The sequence below is a fragment of the Equus caballus genome, chromosome 24 (genome assembly GCF_041296265.1).
Source record: "Equus caballus isolate H_3958 breed thoroughbred chromosome 24, TB-T2T, whole genome shotgun sequence".
Classification (NCBI taxonomy): Eukaryota; Metazoa; Chordata; class Mammalia; order Perissodactyla; family Equidae; genus Equus; species Equus caballus.
This window is the reverse complement of record NC_091707.1, coordinates 18,748,920-18,766,465: the sequence shown is the minus strand read 5'-3', so window position 1 is coordinate 18,766,465 and position 17,546 is coordinate 18,748,920. Positions and strand designations below refer to the sequence as shown.

At 39.7% G+C, this 17,546-nt stretch overlaps 1 protein-coding gene across 3 annotated transcripts in view; it reads left to right on the top strand.

The window, feature by feature from the left end:
* The window catches only part of ARMH4 (armadillo like helical domain containing 4), a 166,000-nt gene that overhangs the window by 58,891 nt on the left and 89,563 nt on the right, over positions 1-17,546 (top strand). For all 3 annotated transcript variants that reach the window (XM_070249808.1, XM_070249809.1, XM_005605207.4), the window contains one exon: positions 55-267. In XM_070249808.1, the coding sequence (XP_070105909.1) occupies positions 55-267 (213 nt within the window). The remainder of the gene's footprint in view (positions 1-54; positions 268-17,546) is intronic.

Genomic DNA, 17,546 nt, shown 5'->3' with positions numbered 1-17,546 from the left:
ACATTTCCCATAATAATCATCTTTGGGTCAAGTCCTGTCTCTTGTGTTTGGCAGACCTAATAGACACAGTCACAAAGCCAAATGAGGAGTTGTTCACACCGGTTTTGGGCTCTCCAGTGATGCCCCCTGGAATATTGGAGGAGCCACCCAGCATTTCCCCAGCGCTTCCTGATTCTGAGGCGTCCTCTGAGAGAAGAACCGTTGTTCCATCTGTTAGCCGTGTTAATACCACAGCCTTATATGGCCTGGACCAACTCGAATCTGAAGGTATCCATCCTTTGAAGGGGATCTTTTCTGGGGCTAATTGAGTGAGTCCCTGAGCAAATGTTGTTTTTGAGGAAAGATTAAGGAGAAGCATGTTCCATCTGCAGTGTTGATGAGGGGTCAGTGAACTATGGCCTGGCTGTATCTCGCCTGCCATCTGTTTTTGTGTGGCCTGCAAACGAAGAATGGTCTTTACATTTTTAAATTATTGAAAAAAAATCAAAAGAAAAATAATATTTTGTGACAGGTTAAAGTTATATACAATTCAAATTTCAGCGTTCCTGAATAAAGCTGGGTTGGAACATAGCTGCGCTTGTTCATATTGTCTGTGCTACAGTTGAGCCAGAGCAGCAGAACTGAGTAGTGACAGAGACTCAATGCCCACAAAGCCTGAAATATTGACAGTATGGCCCTTTACCCAAAGGGCTTGCTGACCCCTGTCTAGGTCAGTGGTTCTCATCTACAGTTGAACATTAGAATCACCTCGGGGAGCTTTTAAAGAACCCTATGCTTGGGTCCTTCTCCAGGGATTCCAATTCAGTTGGCCTGGGATGGGATGTGACATCAACATTTTTTTTTTAAGTGTTTACTTTTTTTTTTTTTTAAAGATTTTATTTTTTCTTTTTCTCCCCAAAGCCCCCCGGTACATAGGTGTATATTTTTTTTAGTTGTGGGTCCTTCTAGTTGTGGCATGTGGGGCGCTGCCTCAGCATGGCTTGATGAGTGGAGCCATGTCTGTGCCCAGGATCCGAACCGGGAAACCCTGGGCCACCGAAGCGGAATGCACAAACTTAACCACTTGGCCATGGGGCTGGCCTCTCAAGGTGTTTTTTTTTTTTTTTTTTTGAGGAAGATTAGGCCTGAGCTAACATCTGCTGCTAATCCTCCTCTTTTTGCTGAGGAAGACTGGCCCTGAGCTAACATCCGTGCCCATCTTCCTCTACTTTATATGTGGGACACCTACCACAGCATGGCTTGCCAAGTGGTGCCATGTCCGCACCAGGGATCCAAACCAGCAAACCCTGGGCTGCTGAGAAGCGGAACGTGCGAATTTAACCGCTGCACCACCAGGCCGGCCCCTCAACATTTTTAAAGAGTGCTTTAGATGAGTTTATTGTGCAAGCTGGACTGAGAATTAGGCTTAAGCAGAAAACTTGAGTCTCCCCACCAGATTTTCTTGGATAGAAATTTTAATGTGGATTGTAGTTTGCTAACACTGCTCTGGTTATGAATACTGGGTTATTCTCTTTTAGTAACATCTCTGGGTTAGGATGCTCCACTGTTTGGAGATAGGCAGTCTCCTCACCTATTAAGTCCGAGAAATTCATGCCAAATTGTATTTTCTAAGACATTGGCTTTGAGCATGAAAAAGATGCTTGGGGCACAGCTGCAGATCCGCAAACAGGAAGGCTGGAAATATGACGAAAGGTCGTTTAATGAATCAGCATTTTGGCATGTGAATGGCTCCTGGCTGGAGGTGCAAAATGTCCAGAGCTTTGTAGTGTAGGGTTTCTTAGACTAATCGGGAAGACAGGTCAGCTTTGGGGCACTGAATTAGCCATGTGTTTGATGCGGTAAAGACACAGCATGTGCTGTTAGTTTATATTTTGTCTACTCTACAGCAGGGAAGGGTGGTTCAGCAGGTTTACAGCAGACATTGTGGACTGTCAAGGTGACACCGGTAGCTTTTTGATGGAGAAACATGACATTTTGGGAGTGTGTAGAGGATTCCACAATGGAATGCTGGTTTAAGAAATGGATCAGAGCGAGCTCGGGGGCTAACAGGTCGTGCATTTCACCTTAAGATAAAAACCATGTGATTCTGAGTTTAGTGTCTCATATTAGCTGTCTGCTCTCCTTGAGTCTATCTGGAAAAAGCGGGTTTCCCCAAATTAACCTGAGTTAGGGATGACAGCTTTACCCGGCAGGGCTCATTAAATCATAGAAAAAAATTATACTTGTGAATAATCCATACTTGTGAAGCTGCAATAATTTTCTAAATTTAGTAGATGATGGCAGTTGTATTGAAATATGTGAGAATTTTCCTAATTTGTCTAAGATGTCCTAAAGTTTTAGTTCTTTTCTTCTTCAGAATTCAATTGCAGCTTCTTTTTGAGAATATATTGTCAGTTTTTGATCTAACTTATGATCCTCGTCAAGCCTTATGAAAGACATTTTTGGTTTAAAAATATTCTTTCTGCTACGTTGTTGGGCTTAAGGCAAGATTTTGAATGAGCACACTTTTTCTTTTAAATACCAGGGAGTGCAATTTATGTTTAATTAGTATATGTTGATAATGGTACAGTTTCATGCTGGTGCATCTAATCCTCTGAAAGCCGCAGCGACTACACTTATTTAAACGGATAAACCTACTCGATTCCTGGATGTAATTGGAGGCTTCCATTTTCAGTGCATGTTTTTCCCCCTTGCTCAGGAAGATAAGAGCAGCCTGAGGCTTTGACTGGGTGAAGCGTTTTAATTCTACCATAGGATTATACGCAGAGGAAGGTAATTTATTCTTACCTAGAGCAGTGGGTTGCCCTATGTCAAGGTATCTCCCTTTCAAGTTTTAATCTCTCTGATGTGTTGACAAATGACATGATTTTCCAGTTTACGATATGTATTTAGTTAACTATATTATTAAACTCCTTACATATTATTTTAATATATTCCTTCCCACTAGGAGACAGGAGCGCTTCTCCCGAGAATGGGGTATTTTTCTCAATGGGATCCAGGCAAGAGACCTGCTCTTATTAGACACCACCCACCCAAGGAGCAAGAACCTTTGTGGAAATCTCTGACTGTTTATCCTTTAGGGATAATTAACGGCCCAAACGAGCCTAAAAATTGTATCTACTTGCCACCCCGTCTTGTCTCTTCCATTGCATCTCTACAAGATGACTAAGGGACTGTGTTAGTTTGCTAGGGCTGCCATAACAAGGGACCACAAACTGGGTAGCTTAAAACCACAGAAGTTTATTCTCTTGCAGTTTTGGAGCCTAGAATCTGAAATCAAGGTGTAGGCAGAGCGGTACTCTCTCCAAAGCCTCGGGTGGGGCATGTCTCTTGCCTCTTCCAGCTTCTGGTGGCTTCAGACGTTTCTTGGCTTGTGGCAGTGTCACTGTACCCTCTGCCTCCATCTTCGCGGGGCTGTCTTCCCTCTGTACCCAAATTTCCCTTGTCTTGGAAGGACACCGGCCATTGGACTAGGACTCGCCCCCATAACCTCATCTTAACTCAGTTATATCTGCCAATACCCTATTTCCAAGTAAGGTCACGTTCACAAGAACTGCAGGTCAGGACTGGAACATATTTTTGGGGGGATGCAGTTCAACACCTAACAGCGGGTGTGCTTCTGAGGACTTCTCCAGCTGGCACTGGAGGCAGACGTGCTCTGGCTCTGGAACATCCACCTGAGGGATGTTCGTGGCTGGAGTGGGAGAAGTTGTGGTGTGTTTTACGTTTCTCAGTGGCCGAAGGAAGCCTGCCTCTCTAAATGCGTGCCGCCTGTGTGTGTTTCAGTGAGCCTTTCACCTTGTCAGCAGAAACGCAGTTCCATTTTTGAAGGGATAATGATTTATCTGTCACGTTGCCTGATACACTTTACTTCTCTGTATTTTTTTTTTAGGGAGTAAATGTTTTCAGGACGATAAAAAATGCATTATACTTATCTCAGACATAACTCTATGAGGGCTGTATATCAGCGTCTTTGAAATATAAACATGACAAAACTGTTCTGATTTTTTACTCAAAATAGGACAATGGCAAATTACTTATGTATAACTGCAGAATCTAATTTTTGGACATGATCTCTGTATAGAATGAAATCCTTTTTTTTGTTGAATATTAATGTCTTTCTCTGCTCCAAAATGGCAACTCAAAATTTCTGATTTCTTATGAAAACTTACCTGGAATTTTTTCACTTGGGTTAACTATCTTTAAAATATTTTAATACTAAAGGGGCCGGCCCAGTGGCACGGTGGTTAATTTCGTGTCCTCCACTTCAGCGGCCCGGGGATTCGCTGGTTCGGATCCCAGGTGCAGACCTACCCGCTGCTCATCAAGCCATGCTGTGGCAGGCATCCCACATATAAAATAGAGGAAGGTGGGCACAGATGTTAGCTCAGGGCCACTCTCCCTCAGCAAAAAGGGGAGGATTGGCGGTGGATGTTAGCTCAGGGCTAATCTTCCTCCAAAAAAAATTTTTTTTAATACTAATATCAAATAGACTAGGACTTGCAATGTTTCTTACTTAGAGAAGTTGTGCTTTCTGTATTTTAGACATCCAACTTGAGGCTGTCTGATTGCTCTAAATAAATTAAACTTATTTGAGCCTTTCCTATATTCTCATGGAAGATGGAAATTCATCTGTGCCATAAGATTGTAACATAATTTTGTAGAGTGGAAGATTATTGCTTTAACAATTCAATATTCAGAAAAAAAATCTATTATGAGTCTATTTGTATGAGGTACTATGTTTCTAAGGACATGTGAGAGATGAATACAAAAACAGTTTTCTCAGATCTTATGATTAAGGTTTTGATAATCCTTTGTCACACACTTCCTCCCTTAACGTTTGGAAGTTAATGTCTGGGCCTTCCAGCTAGTGGGAAATGGGAAACCACTTGGTGCTCACCATGGTGCTGAACAGACAGTCTTGGGAACACAGTGAATTTGCTTGGACTCTCCCAAGATGACTCTGGGTTACCTTATGTCTCTTATGTAAGAAAAGAAGAACTACCAGTGTCCCTGGTCTGGAGAAGGTGAATTCTTGATCTGAATGCTCCTATTTAATGTCTTTCTGTAGGCATAATAGACTGAGTGTTGGGGCTGTATAATCCAGTGCCGTCATCCCACACAATTCCCATTTCCTCATCTGTTTCAAAAGGCCCATTTATTACTGGCTTTATGGAACAAACTCATACTAACTGACTTGCTGGAGAATTACCTTTTTTTAAACATATAATAATGTATGTTATATCTAAACATATAACATATTACATTTTTTAACACATAAGGAGATCTTTGATCTTAATATCCACCAGAAAAGTCATGTTTACTTTTTCTTTAATATCTTGATTTTTAAAAAATAAGACCAAATATATCATTTAACTTCAGTTTTTCTTATCTGACAGTTTTTTCCTTGTTTTTCGAAGATCGTTTGGCTATCCTTATATTTAAGTTTTAAAAGATTGCATTTTGACATCTTTTCCCACCCAGGCAGCACACATGGGGCAGAAAGCTGTCATTATTCTGTCATTTGTTGTTTAATCTATTTCAGTGACACCCATTTTCTTGCTTTCATGAGTGTGTTTGTGTATGTTTGTGTGTGTGCTTGCATGCATGTGTGTGTATTTAATTTCATGGATGTTTCCTCCAGTCCTTTGACAGCATTTCAATATATATTTGCAGCACCTCTTAATTTCCTCTGCTGAAGAGAAGGTGGTGTTATCTCTCCTTTCTTATCTGGAATTCTCAGTTCTGTCTCTGTCGTACGATTCTCTCTACTGATACACAGGAATTGCAGGAGAAAGCCATGTTTGAAAAGTATGCCTTCATTCAGATGACTGCATGCTAGTTTTGGCACTGTGGTGGCCTCATAGGTGGTACTGAAGTCAAGATGCTTTGTTTCATTCTTTTATTGGTCAATCGGAAATGAATTGGGAAATGCATTCTTTGAGTGGCATTATGGAGAAATCTCAGAGATATTTTTCTTTAATAGTTCCATTGAGGATACTTAAGAGCTCATGTTACTTTTATGAAAGAAGTGTTTGCTCTTCACCTGCACTTTAATTCACAAAATCAATTTTTTTAATCTTCCCAGTATGTACTCTTTTTCAGAGAGTATTTTCTTATTATTTTCTTAATTTTCCTGTAACTTTTTGACTCAGAAAGCAGCTAGAATGGATGAATGAGAAAGAGTATTCAGAATCTCATCTTGAGGCCATATTTTTGAAACCAATGTTATGTGATTTGCCTTTCGGTTCTGCTATGTGGGATACAGTATTAAAGATTGAGTAAACTGTGGGAGATTTGAACCATATTCTGCCACTTGTGATACTGTAGTATAAGGTCAAGTCCATTCTCTCTAATTATGTCAAGAATGGACACAAGTTTTGGCTTTTGTTCTTGGAAATGTCTTGGAGTTAATTTTGCCTCATTAATAGAGCCACTTAAATGATATACAAGTGGGGAAGATGAGGAAAATCATATTCAATGGAATATGCCCTTTGTTTGATCTCAGTGGTGAATTAAATGCTGACACCCTCCGCCCATGATGCCTGTTCTGGCAAGAACAATGGGAATTTAATAAATAAATAACAATTTTATAACTCTATTAACATGAACACATGAATCTAATACTATTGCCTAATATGTTAGGGAAGGATGAGCATGTTTTTTCCTGTTTTGCTCATTTTCATCCTTGCTTCATTTTCAAGTGTATTACATGACAGATTATGAAACACAGAATTGCTGGTAATTTCAGTTAAGGATTGCCTCTTAGAGTAAGTCATTTTGTTTTCTTGTCCTGAAATCGTCCTACTTTCTCTGGCATTTATGATAAATCTCTTTTCTTAAGACCTAGATGCTCTGTAAGCTCATACAGTAAGTTATTCAACACTCAGAATGATCCTCACATATTTACTGCTAATGTTCATGTGGCCAGTGGTATTTCAAAAATATTTAAAATCAATATTATGATGTATTACTATAAGAGCTTTGCATACAAATTCTGCTTTTGAAGAAAGATAACTGACATTCACTCTAAGTTTTCTGGTATGCTTCTTATAGGGGATTCGTTTGTTGGTATAATCGCAATTAAGTCAACAATCTTCTAGAGTTGACGCTTCCTGTCTGATTTTTTTGTGCGTTTGTTGCCCGGCATCAGAACTACTGCTTAGTAAGCTCAAGAAATTTTACGTAGTGGCTCATGATGACAAAAGGAGTTAGCTTTGTACATTTTCAGTGGTTTGGTTCCTTCCGTCATTCATTCATGTGTACATTTAACAAGCGTTTCTTTGGTGATTCAGATAATAAGAAATGAGAGTAGATCTGGCATAAATTTTAGTAGAACAGGTAAGACAGATACACAAGTAACAGAAATGCAAGGTAGAAGGTGGGAAAGAATCACAAAAAAATTACAGAAAAAGGACTCAGAGGTAGGAGGGAGAGCTTAGCCAAGCTTAGAGAAAAAGCAGTTGTTATTGATGCTTGTAAGTCTTATGTGTGTATGTGTAAAGAGTCTTTGTATGTATAGATTTGTATGCATATATATGCTCATCCTTCTGTTGATACAGTAGTCCCCCCTTATCTCTGGTTTCAATTTCCACAGTTTTAATTACCTGTGGTCAACCCTAGTCTGAAAATATTAAATGGAAAATTCCAGAAATAAAGAATTCATAAGTTTTAAACTGTGTGTATTCTGAGTAGCATGAGGAAGTCACGAGCTGTCCCACTCTGTCCTGCCTGGGACGTTACTCATCCCTTCTTTGTCCAGAGGATCCACACTGTATATGCTACCTGCCCTTTCGTCACTTAGCTGTCCGTGTTAATCAGATCCACTGTTGCAGTATCGCAGTCCTTGTGTTCAGGTAACTTTTATTTTACTTAATAATGGCCCCAAAGTGTAAGAGTAGTGATGCCGGCAATTTGGATATGCCAAAAAGAAGCCATAAAGCACTTCAAGTGAAAAGGTGAAAGTTCTTGACTTAATAAGGAAAGAAAAAAAAATCGTATGCTGAGGTTGCTAAGATCTACGGTAACTTTTATTACAGTATATTGTTATAATTGTTCTATTTTATTATTAATTGTTAATCACTTACTGTGCTTAATTTATAAATTAAACTTTATCATAGGTGTATATGTATAGGAAAAAACATAGTCTATGTAGATTCTGTACTATCCATGGTTTCAAGCATCCACTGGGGGTCTTGGAACATATTCCCTGCAGACAAGGGGAGACTACTGTGTTTATAAAAAATAAATGGTGACAAATCCAAAAATGTGGAAAACATTCTAAAGAGTGGTGAATAGATATCACACACAGCACATTAACAATCAATTATAATTATAGACATGTAATCAAACATGGTTTTCTAATTTAGCTTATTGGTTAGATGAATTATTTCTTAAGAATAGGTTTTTTTTTTTTTTTTTTTTTGAGGAAGATTAGCCCTGAGCTAACATCCACCGCCAGTCCTCCTCTTTTTGCTGGGGAAGATTGGCCCTGAGCTAACTTCTGTGCCCATCTTCCTCTATTTTATGTGGGGGACACCTGCCACAGCATGGCTTGATAAGCAGTGCGTAGGTGTGCACCTGGGATCTGAACTGGCGAACTCTGGGCCACTGAAGGGCCTCTGAAGCAGAGTGTGTGAACTTTACTGCTACGCCACCAGGCTGGCCCCAAGAATAGTTTTTAATAATAGAAGCAATTGCTTTTCAATGTAGAAGAGACTACAGGTGCTCAGGCACAGGCTAACAAATACCTGATTTGTAGGAAACTGCAGCCTGTCTCTCAAGGGTGATGTTCAGAATCCTGGCAAAAGGATTGGTTCCGTGTGATCATCTGGGCTCATCCTCTAGGGTTGAGAATCCCTGTGAGCACTGGTCCAAGCAGGGCTTTCCACATGTGGTGGTTTTTGTGCAGGTCTTGAAGAAAACATGCAGCTTGCAACTGCATAATGGGCTGTGGAGATTTCAAAGGCATTTTAGTTGTTTGCAGAAAATTAAGGCATTTTTTAAGGCATGAGTTTTCAATGTGAGGCTAGACATAACTATCCTTTTACTGGTGTAAACATGAGAATTTTATTGCATCGGAACACAAACATTTACAAACCTTGACAATGTATAAAATGATGTAAGGATGTTATCAGCTGCTCTTTGTCAGACTGTGCTCATAACCGTGAAGTTGTTTGCTATCAGACTACTGCTTAACATGTAAATGCGTACATATCCCAAAGGAAAAGATGAGCAGAAAAAAATAAGGTGTCAATTTAAATGGCTTTACAAGGTTCTAAAAGTGCTCCCACTTGGAATTGCTGTATTTGTCCTGGAAGATTTTCAGTGATTCTGCCTACATCTACCAGTGCCTTTTCTTTTTCAGCCATTCTGCCTCCTTCCACATTGTTTGGTTATCTCCAGACAAAATATTCTACTGAAATTTCTTCTATATAAACAATATGAAGAATGTGCAGGGTTTTATCATGAGAAGGAGATTCTGCAGGTGGGCAGAGGGCCTGACACTGCTCCCCCTATATTTTCTCAAAGTATCTGCTTTCATGTGCTCTCTGAGGAGTCCTATTTCCTATGAAAACTCTAGCTCAAGTATAGATGATACCTCTCACTTGTTTCAACTGAAATTAGTAGAAATTTTAAAAATACTTGACTCAAACCTAAGGGAATACAAAGCAAATAAACCAAGAAAATAAAAGAAACATAAAGGGAATTAGGCTCACAAAGTGCACATTCCCCTTTGGTCTTACCCTAGCTGCTGAGCTCCCAGGGGTCCAGGCCCTGACCCGTTCCATGCTCCGTCTGAGAAAGTTTTTGATGTTCTGTACCCAAAGCACTGGGACAGTTTTGGCAGGCACCTTGCCAGGCTTTCCGGCTTCTCAGCTCTTGGCTTGTTTCCTGTACAGAGGATAACTTCTTATTTTCTCCTCCCCATCCCTGCCCCCACATAGAAGAGCCAAGTCCTAGAAGTCCATTTCCCCTATGGCCCACCACCAAGTAGGGAGCCCCCAAGCCCACATATGTGTTCTGTCCTGCTTTCCAGGCTGAAGGATACACCTTCAATCCCTAGGCAATTGATAGGCAGACAACTCTCATGGTTGATACCATGCACATCCCGCCTTTCAGAGGAAATCCTGTCTCTGTTAAAAGCATGGCATGATTTATGTCTAGGCAATATAACACTGTTCTCACTGTACAAGAAGTATGCCTGTAGCATAATAGGGTGATTCTGTCCACTCCATAGCAGATGATACTCAGAGCTACGCTACTCCATGAACAGAGGGCTACGAAGTGAAAGGTGAAGGAGCACAGGAGGGAGATACTGCAACAGTTCAGCTCAAATTCATCCTCCTTTCTGAAGCCTCTTCAGACCACCCAGCCCACGTTGATGAGCAGTATGGACTAGTGGAAAATAACTCTGATTCTAGTCTCAAATGGACATACCTGAGTTAAAGTCTTAGCTCCATCATGAATAAGCAGTGTGATCTTGACCAAATTATTTAATGTCTTTAGACTTCAGTTTTTCCATCTGTGTAAAGCAGGGATATTGATGTTCCTATCTCTTGTGAGAAGACGAGACCTTGCATGTAACATTGTTAGCATAGTTTTTACATGGAGTAAATACATAAGTGTGAAAATTATACATCGTTTATCACTTAAAATTATACATCATTTATCATGTACTACTATGCATTAATTATTATAATGAAGTGTTCGCATCCTCTGCATGCAGCCATGGCTCAGGGGCCAAGTAGATAATATAAGTAAGCAAAGAGGAAGGTGCCTAAGACAGTGGGAGTGGTGAGTGTGATGCAGTAGGGAGCATACACTGGCTGATTGAGACAGATCCTGTTCATATTGTTGCAGGGAGGAAATGTGAACTCAGTGATGCCACATCTCAGAATTTTTCTAAGAAAAACTGAAAATTCTGATCTTTATGTGAAATATTCTGATTTTTTTTGTGTGTAGGGAATCAATTCAAGTGTTTACCTACCCTATTTCATTTTTATTAGTATGCACACCCAGAATGAATCAATCTTCCTGGCTACTGACCATCAGTTTATGCTCCTAACTGAATTCTCCAAATCTCCTTAAGGGTAGGGAAAGATCCTTCTGCCTTGTATCCACAGTGACCTGTAGCTATCAGGTTTTGGGTAAACGATGATCAGTGATAGAGTGCATGGTTTCAGGACCATTATCTTGTTTAGTTGATGTGCTTTCTACTTGACTACTTGTTGTTGTTATTGTTTTAAATCCAATGCTTATTTTGGGCCTGAAGTTGAGCATTTCTTTAAAAAAATTTTTATTGAGATTATGATAGTTTACAATCATATGAAATTTCAGTTGTACATTATTGTTTGTCAGTCGTGTTGTAGGTGCACCACTTCACCCTTGGTGCCCCCCCCCCCACTCTCCCTTTCCCCTAATAGCCACTATTCTGTTCTCTTTGTCTACATGTTTAACTTCCACATGTGAATGGAGTCATACAGAGATTGTCTTTATCCAATTATCAGTTGATGGGCACTTAGGTTGCTTCCACATCTTGGCTGTTGTAAATAATGCTGCAATGAATATAGGGGTGCATGGAACTTTTGGAATTGCTGACTTCGAGTTCTTTGGATAGATACCCAGCAGTGGGATGGCTGGGTCGTATGGTATCTCTATTTTAATTTTTTGAGAAATCTCTATACTGTTTTCCATAGTGGCTGCACCAGTTTGTATTCCCACCAGCAGTATATGAGGGTTCCTTTTTCTCTACAACCTCTCCAACATTTGTTACTTTTTGTTTTGGTTATTTTTGCCATTCTAATGGGTGTAAGGTGATATCTTAGTGTAGTTTTGATTTGCGTTTCCCTGAAGATCAGTGGTGACGAACATCTTTTCGTGTGCCTATTGGCAATCCGTATATCTTGTGTGGAGAAATGTCTGTTCATATCTCCTGCCCATTTTTTGATCAGGTTGTTTGATTTTTTGTTGTCGAGTTGTGTGAGTTCTTTACATTAATATGTAATATTGTAATATGTAATATGTAATATGGAGATTAACCCTTTGTCAGATATATGACTTGCAAATGTTTTTTCCCAATTAGTGGCTTGTTTTTTTTGTTTCAATCCTGTTTTCCCTTGCCTTGAAGAAGCTCTTTAGTCTGATGAAGTCACATTTGTTTATTCTTTCTATTGTTTCCCTTGTCTGAGAAGACGTGGTGTCCGAAAAGATCCTTTTAAGACTGCTGTCAAAGAGTGTACTGCCTACATTTTCTTCTAGAAGCCTTGTGGTTTCAGGTCTTACCTTTAGGTCTTTGATCCATTTTGAGTTTGTTTTTGTGAATGGTGAAAAAGAATGGTCAATTTTCATTCTTTTACATGTGGTTGTCCAGTTTTCCCAGCACCATTTGTTGAAGAGACTTTCTTTTCTCCATTGTAGGCCCTCAGCTCCTTTGTTGAAGATTAGCCATCCATAGATGTGTGGTTTTATTTCTGGGCTTTCAGTTCTGTTCCATTGATCTGTGCACCTGTTTTTGTACCAGTACCATGCTGTTTTGATTACTGTAGCTTTGTAGTATGTTTTGAAGTCAGGGATTGTGATGCCTCCAGCTTTGTTCTTTTTTCTCAGGATTGCTTTAGCAATTTGGGGTCTTTTGTTGCCCCATATGAATTTTAGGATTCTTTGTTCTAATTCTGTAAAGAATGTCATTGGGATTCTGATGGGGATTGCATTGAATCTGTAGATTGCTTTAGGCAGTATGGACATTTTAACTATGTTTATTCTTCCAATCCATGTACATGGAATGTCTTTCTATCTCTTTATGTTGTCATCAGTTTCTTTCAGGAAAGTCTTTTAGTTTTCATTGTATAGGTCTTTCACTTCCTTAGTTAAATTCACTCCAAGGTATTTTATTCTTTTTGTTGCAATTGTGAATGGTATTGTGTTCTTGAGTTCTTTTTCTGTTAGCTCATTATTAGAGTATAGAAATGCTACTGATTTATGTAAGTTGATTTTATACCCTGCAACTTTGTTGTAGTTGTTGATTATTTCTAAAAGTTTTCCAGTGGATTCTTTGGGGTTTTCTATATATAAGATCATGTCGTCTGCAAACAGTGAGAGTTTCACTTCTTCCCTCCCTATTTGGGTTCCTTTTATTCCTTTTTCTTGCCTGATTGCTCTGGCCAAAACCTCCAGTACTATGTTGAATAAGAGTGGTGATAGTGGGCATCCTTGTCTCATTCCTGTTTTTGAGGGGGATGGCGCTTAGTTTTTGCCCATTGAGTATGATGTTGGCTGTGGGCTTGTCATATATGGCCTTTATTATGTTGAGGTAGTTCCCTTCTATCCCCATTTTGTTCAGAGTTTTTATCATAAATGGCTGTTGGATCTTGTCAAATGCTTTCTCTGCATCTATTGAGATGATCATATGGTTTTTATTCCTCAATTTGTTGATGTGGTGTATCACATTGATTGATTTGCGGATGTTGAGCCATCTCTGTGTCCCTGGTGTGAATCCCACTTGATCATGATGTGTGATCCTTTTGATGTATTGCTGAATTCAGGTTGCCAAAATTTTGTTGAGACTTTTTGCATCTATATTCATCAGTGATATTGGCCTGTAGTTCTCCTTTTTTGTGCTGTCCTTGTGAGGCTTTGGTATCAGAGTGATGTTGGCCTCATAGAATGTGTTAGGAAGTGTTCCATCCTCCCTGATTTTTTGGAATAGCTTGAGAAGGGTAGGTATTAAATCCTCTCTGAAAGTTTGGTAGAATTTCCCAGGAAAGCCATCTGGTCCTGGGGTTTTATTCTTTGGGATGCTTTTGATTGCTGTTTCAATCTCTTTCCTTGTGATTGGTCTGTTCAGATTGTCTGCTTCTTCGTGACTTAGCTTTGGGAGATTGTAAGAGTCTAAGAATTTCTCCATTTCCTCTAGGTTATCCATTTTGTTGACATATAGTTTTTTGTAGTATTCTCTTATAATCCATTGTATTTCTATGGAGTCTGTTGTTATTTCTCCTCTTTCATTTCTGATTTTGTTCATTTGAGCTTTCTCTCTTTCTTTGTAAATCTGGCTAGGAGTTTGTCAGTTTTATTTATCTTCTCGAAGAACTAGCTTTTTGTTTCATTGATCCATTCTACTGCCTTTATTGTTTCAATAGCATTTATTTCTGCTCTGATTTTTATTATTTCTCTCCTGCTAACTTTGGGCTTTGTTTGTTCTTCTTTCTCTAATTCAGTTAGGTGTAATTTGAGATTGCTTATTTGGGATTTTTCTTGTTTGTTAAGGTATGCCTGTATTGTGATGAATTCTACTGTTTCCTTGTTGATTTTCTGTCTGTATGATCTGTCCAATGATGTGAGTGGAGTGTTGAGGTCCCCTACTATTATTGCATTATTTTTGATGTCTTCTTTTAGGTCTGTTAATAGTTGCTTTATGAATCTTGGTGCTCCTGTGTTGGGTGCATAGATATTTATAAGCGTTATTTCTTCTTGATGAAGTGTCCCTTTGATCATTATATATTGCCCCTCTTTGTCTCTCTTTACCTGCCTTATCTTGAAATCTACATTGTCTGATATAAGTATTATGACACCTGCTTTCTTTTGTTTGCTATTAGTTTGGAGTATCGTCTTCCACCCCTTCACTCTGAGCCTGTATTTGTCATTGGAGCTGAGGTGGATTTCCTGGAGGCAACAAATTGTTCGATCTTGTTCTTTAATCCATCTTGCCACTCCGTGTCTTTTTATTGGAGAGTTCAATCCGTTTACATTGAGGGTGATTATTATTTTTTTAGTTTTTAATTTTTAATTTTTTTTTCCTTTTTCTCCCCAAAGCCCCCCGGTACACACTTGTATATTCTTAGTTGTGGGTCTTCTATTTGTGGCATGAGGGTGATTATTGGTGTATGAGGGCTTAATGCTGTCATTTTGTCACTTGTTTTTCCAGTTTTCCTGCATTTCCTTTGTTTCTCCTCCTGTGTGTTTTGGTCTACCCATTGACTTCTGCAGTTTCTTATGCTGTGTTTCTTAGCTTTTTCCTTATTTATTTTTTGTGTCTCTGTTCTGCTTTTTAGTTTAGTTGCTACCCTGAAGTTTGTATTCAGAATCTTGTGCATAACATAGTCCATTTTCTGATGGCCTCTTATTTCCTTACTCTAAACTGATTCAATCCCTTTCCTCCTCCCCTCCTAAGTTATTATTTGCATATCTTATTCCAACTTGTGTTGTGAGTTTGTGGTTAAAGTGACAAGATTGACTCTGTTTTTGGTGTTTTCCTTCCCTTTATCCTAATGCTATAGTTGAATATTTGCTATCTTATTCTGATTCTAGCTGTCTCCTTACTCTGTGTTTTGTGATCCCTTTCTCTCTTTTTTTCTTTTTTCAGGTATGAGGGCCTTCTTGAGGATTTCTTGTGGGGGGTCTTGAGGCTACGAAGTCCCTTAGCTTTTGTTTGTCTGGGAAAGATTTAATTTCTCCCTCATATCTGAAGGATATTTTTGCTGGATAGAGTATTCTTGGCTGAAGATTTTTATTTTTTAAAGTTTTGAATATGTCATTCCATTCTCTCCTAGCTTGTAAGGTTTCTGCAAAGAAATCCGCTGACAGTCTGATAGGGGTTCCTTTGTAGGGTATTTTCTTCTGCCTTGCTGCCCTGAGTATTCTTTCTTTGTCATTCATTTTTGCCAGTTTTACTACCATATGCCTCGCAGTAGGTCTTTTTACATTGACAAATCTAGGAGATCTGAAAGCTTCCTCCGCACACATTTCTTTCTCATTCCCTAGATTTGGGAAGTTCTCTGCCATCATTTCTTTGAGCAGGCTTTCTGTTCCATTCTCCTTTTCTTCACCTTTCGGGATACCTGTAATTCTAATGTTGCATTTCCTCACTGAGTCAGCTATTTCTCGGAGATTTTCTTCATTTCTTTTTAGTCTTAGTTCTCTCCCCTCCTCTGTCTGGAGCCATTCAACCTGTCTGTCTTCTATTATGCTGATTTGCTCCTCTCTGGTATCCACACGAGCATTCAGGGAATCTGTATTTTGTTTTATCTTTTCCATTGTATTTTTCATCTCTAATAATTCTGATTGATTCTTCTTTATAGTTTCAACCTCTTTTGTAAAGTAGCTCCAGAACTCGTTGAATTTTTTCTCTATATTTTCTTTTACCTCATTGAATTTTTTGACAATAGCTATTCTGAATTCATTGTAATTTAGTTTACTTATTTCTGAGTCCTCAGGACATAGTTCTGGGTGCTTGTTTTCCCTCTGGTCTGGAGAGTTGATAAATTGATGGATGCTGGAAGAAGGATGGGTCTTCCCCATTGTGATATTATTTAGTTGCAGTTACAGCCTGTCGCCACTAGAGGGGGTCGAGAGCCACATATTCTGGGCCCTCCGCCTTCAGCTGAGATGCCCTGGCCTGTCGCGGGGAGCGGTGGGGGGGGAGCACACGACAGACACAACACACACACACACACACACACACACACTTTCTCTTGCGTGTAGACCCGGTTTACCCAGTCAGCTCTGGCTACCTTGTCTCCTGGGGTCTTGGCTTGATGAGGTCATCTCACAGGAAAGCTTTCGCCTCATTAGAGGGCTTCCATCTAGGCTACAAGGGCGCTAGGGAGTCCTAGGTGATCCTCCGGATGCGCAACCCCTCCCCCACTCCTTCCCTCACGGAACCTCCCTCGGCAGCAATCCCAGTCTTTAGGGGAGGGAGCGAAGTTCTCTCTTACCCTGTTACAGCTCCTCCAAAGGGGGCTCCAGCCTCTCTGCCCTCCATTGTTTGGCTGCTGTGCGTCTCTGAGGGTTCCTGTGCTATTAGGGTATTTTTTGTTGGAATATGGTTGCAACTTTTTGTTGTATGTTGGAGGGGAGAGAGTCCCAGGTGACTCTCTGAAGTTGAGTGCTTTTTATGTGAATGAAGCTGTGGTTCCCAATCACATCCTGCTAGACATTCAGTGGGAATTTGCTCAGATTTCTTGCATCCCATTGTTGTGTTGGACAGTGTTTCATTTCCTTCTCATTGGCATCCATACCAACGCCTGCGTTCAGGCAGGTAAGGGAAACTCTGTAGATGTGAGTGATTCTTTAAACCTGCTTTGGGAAGCCAGAGTGAGAGGGAGGAAAGGAAAGGAAAGGTGGCAGGAGGGACATCCTTCTAGAAACGTTATTGCAGTTAATGTGTAGAAAGGTCATTTCTCCCTGTGGTCTATCCGCCCCCCCCCCCCCCCCCAACACACACAGTGTGACAAAAGCATGTAGATGGATTTTCCTTAGAAAGTTGATATCATACTCATTTGAAGTGTATGCATAATATAAATTAATAAAGATTATATTGGAGCCCTATAAAGCCATTACTACTTATTTTGAAGAGAAAGATAATGAATTAAAGTGCTGTTCAGTTTATTTGTGTTTAATCAGCATTTATTGAGGACTTATTTTGTGCAAGGCACAATGCTTGATCCTAGGGGTAGGGCACAAAGAAGAATAAGACAGGATCTCTGGTTTCAAGGAGATAAATACAACAAGTATGGTAAAACAAACACGTGTTCACAAATTAATAT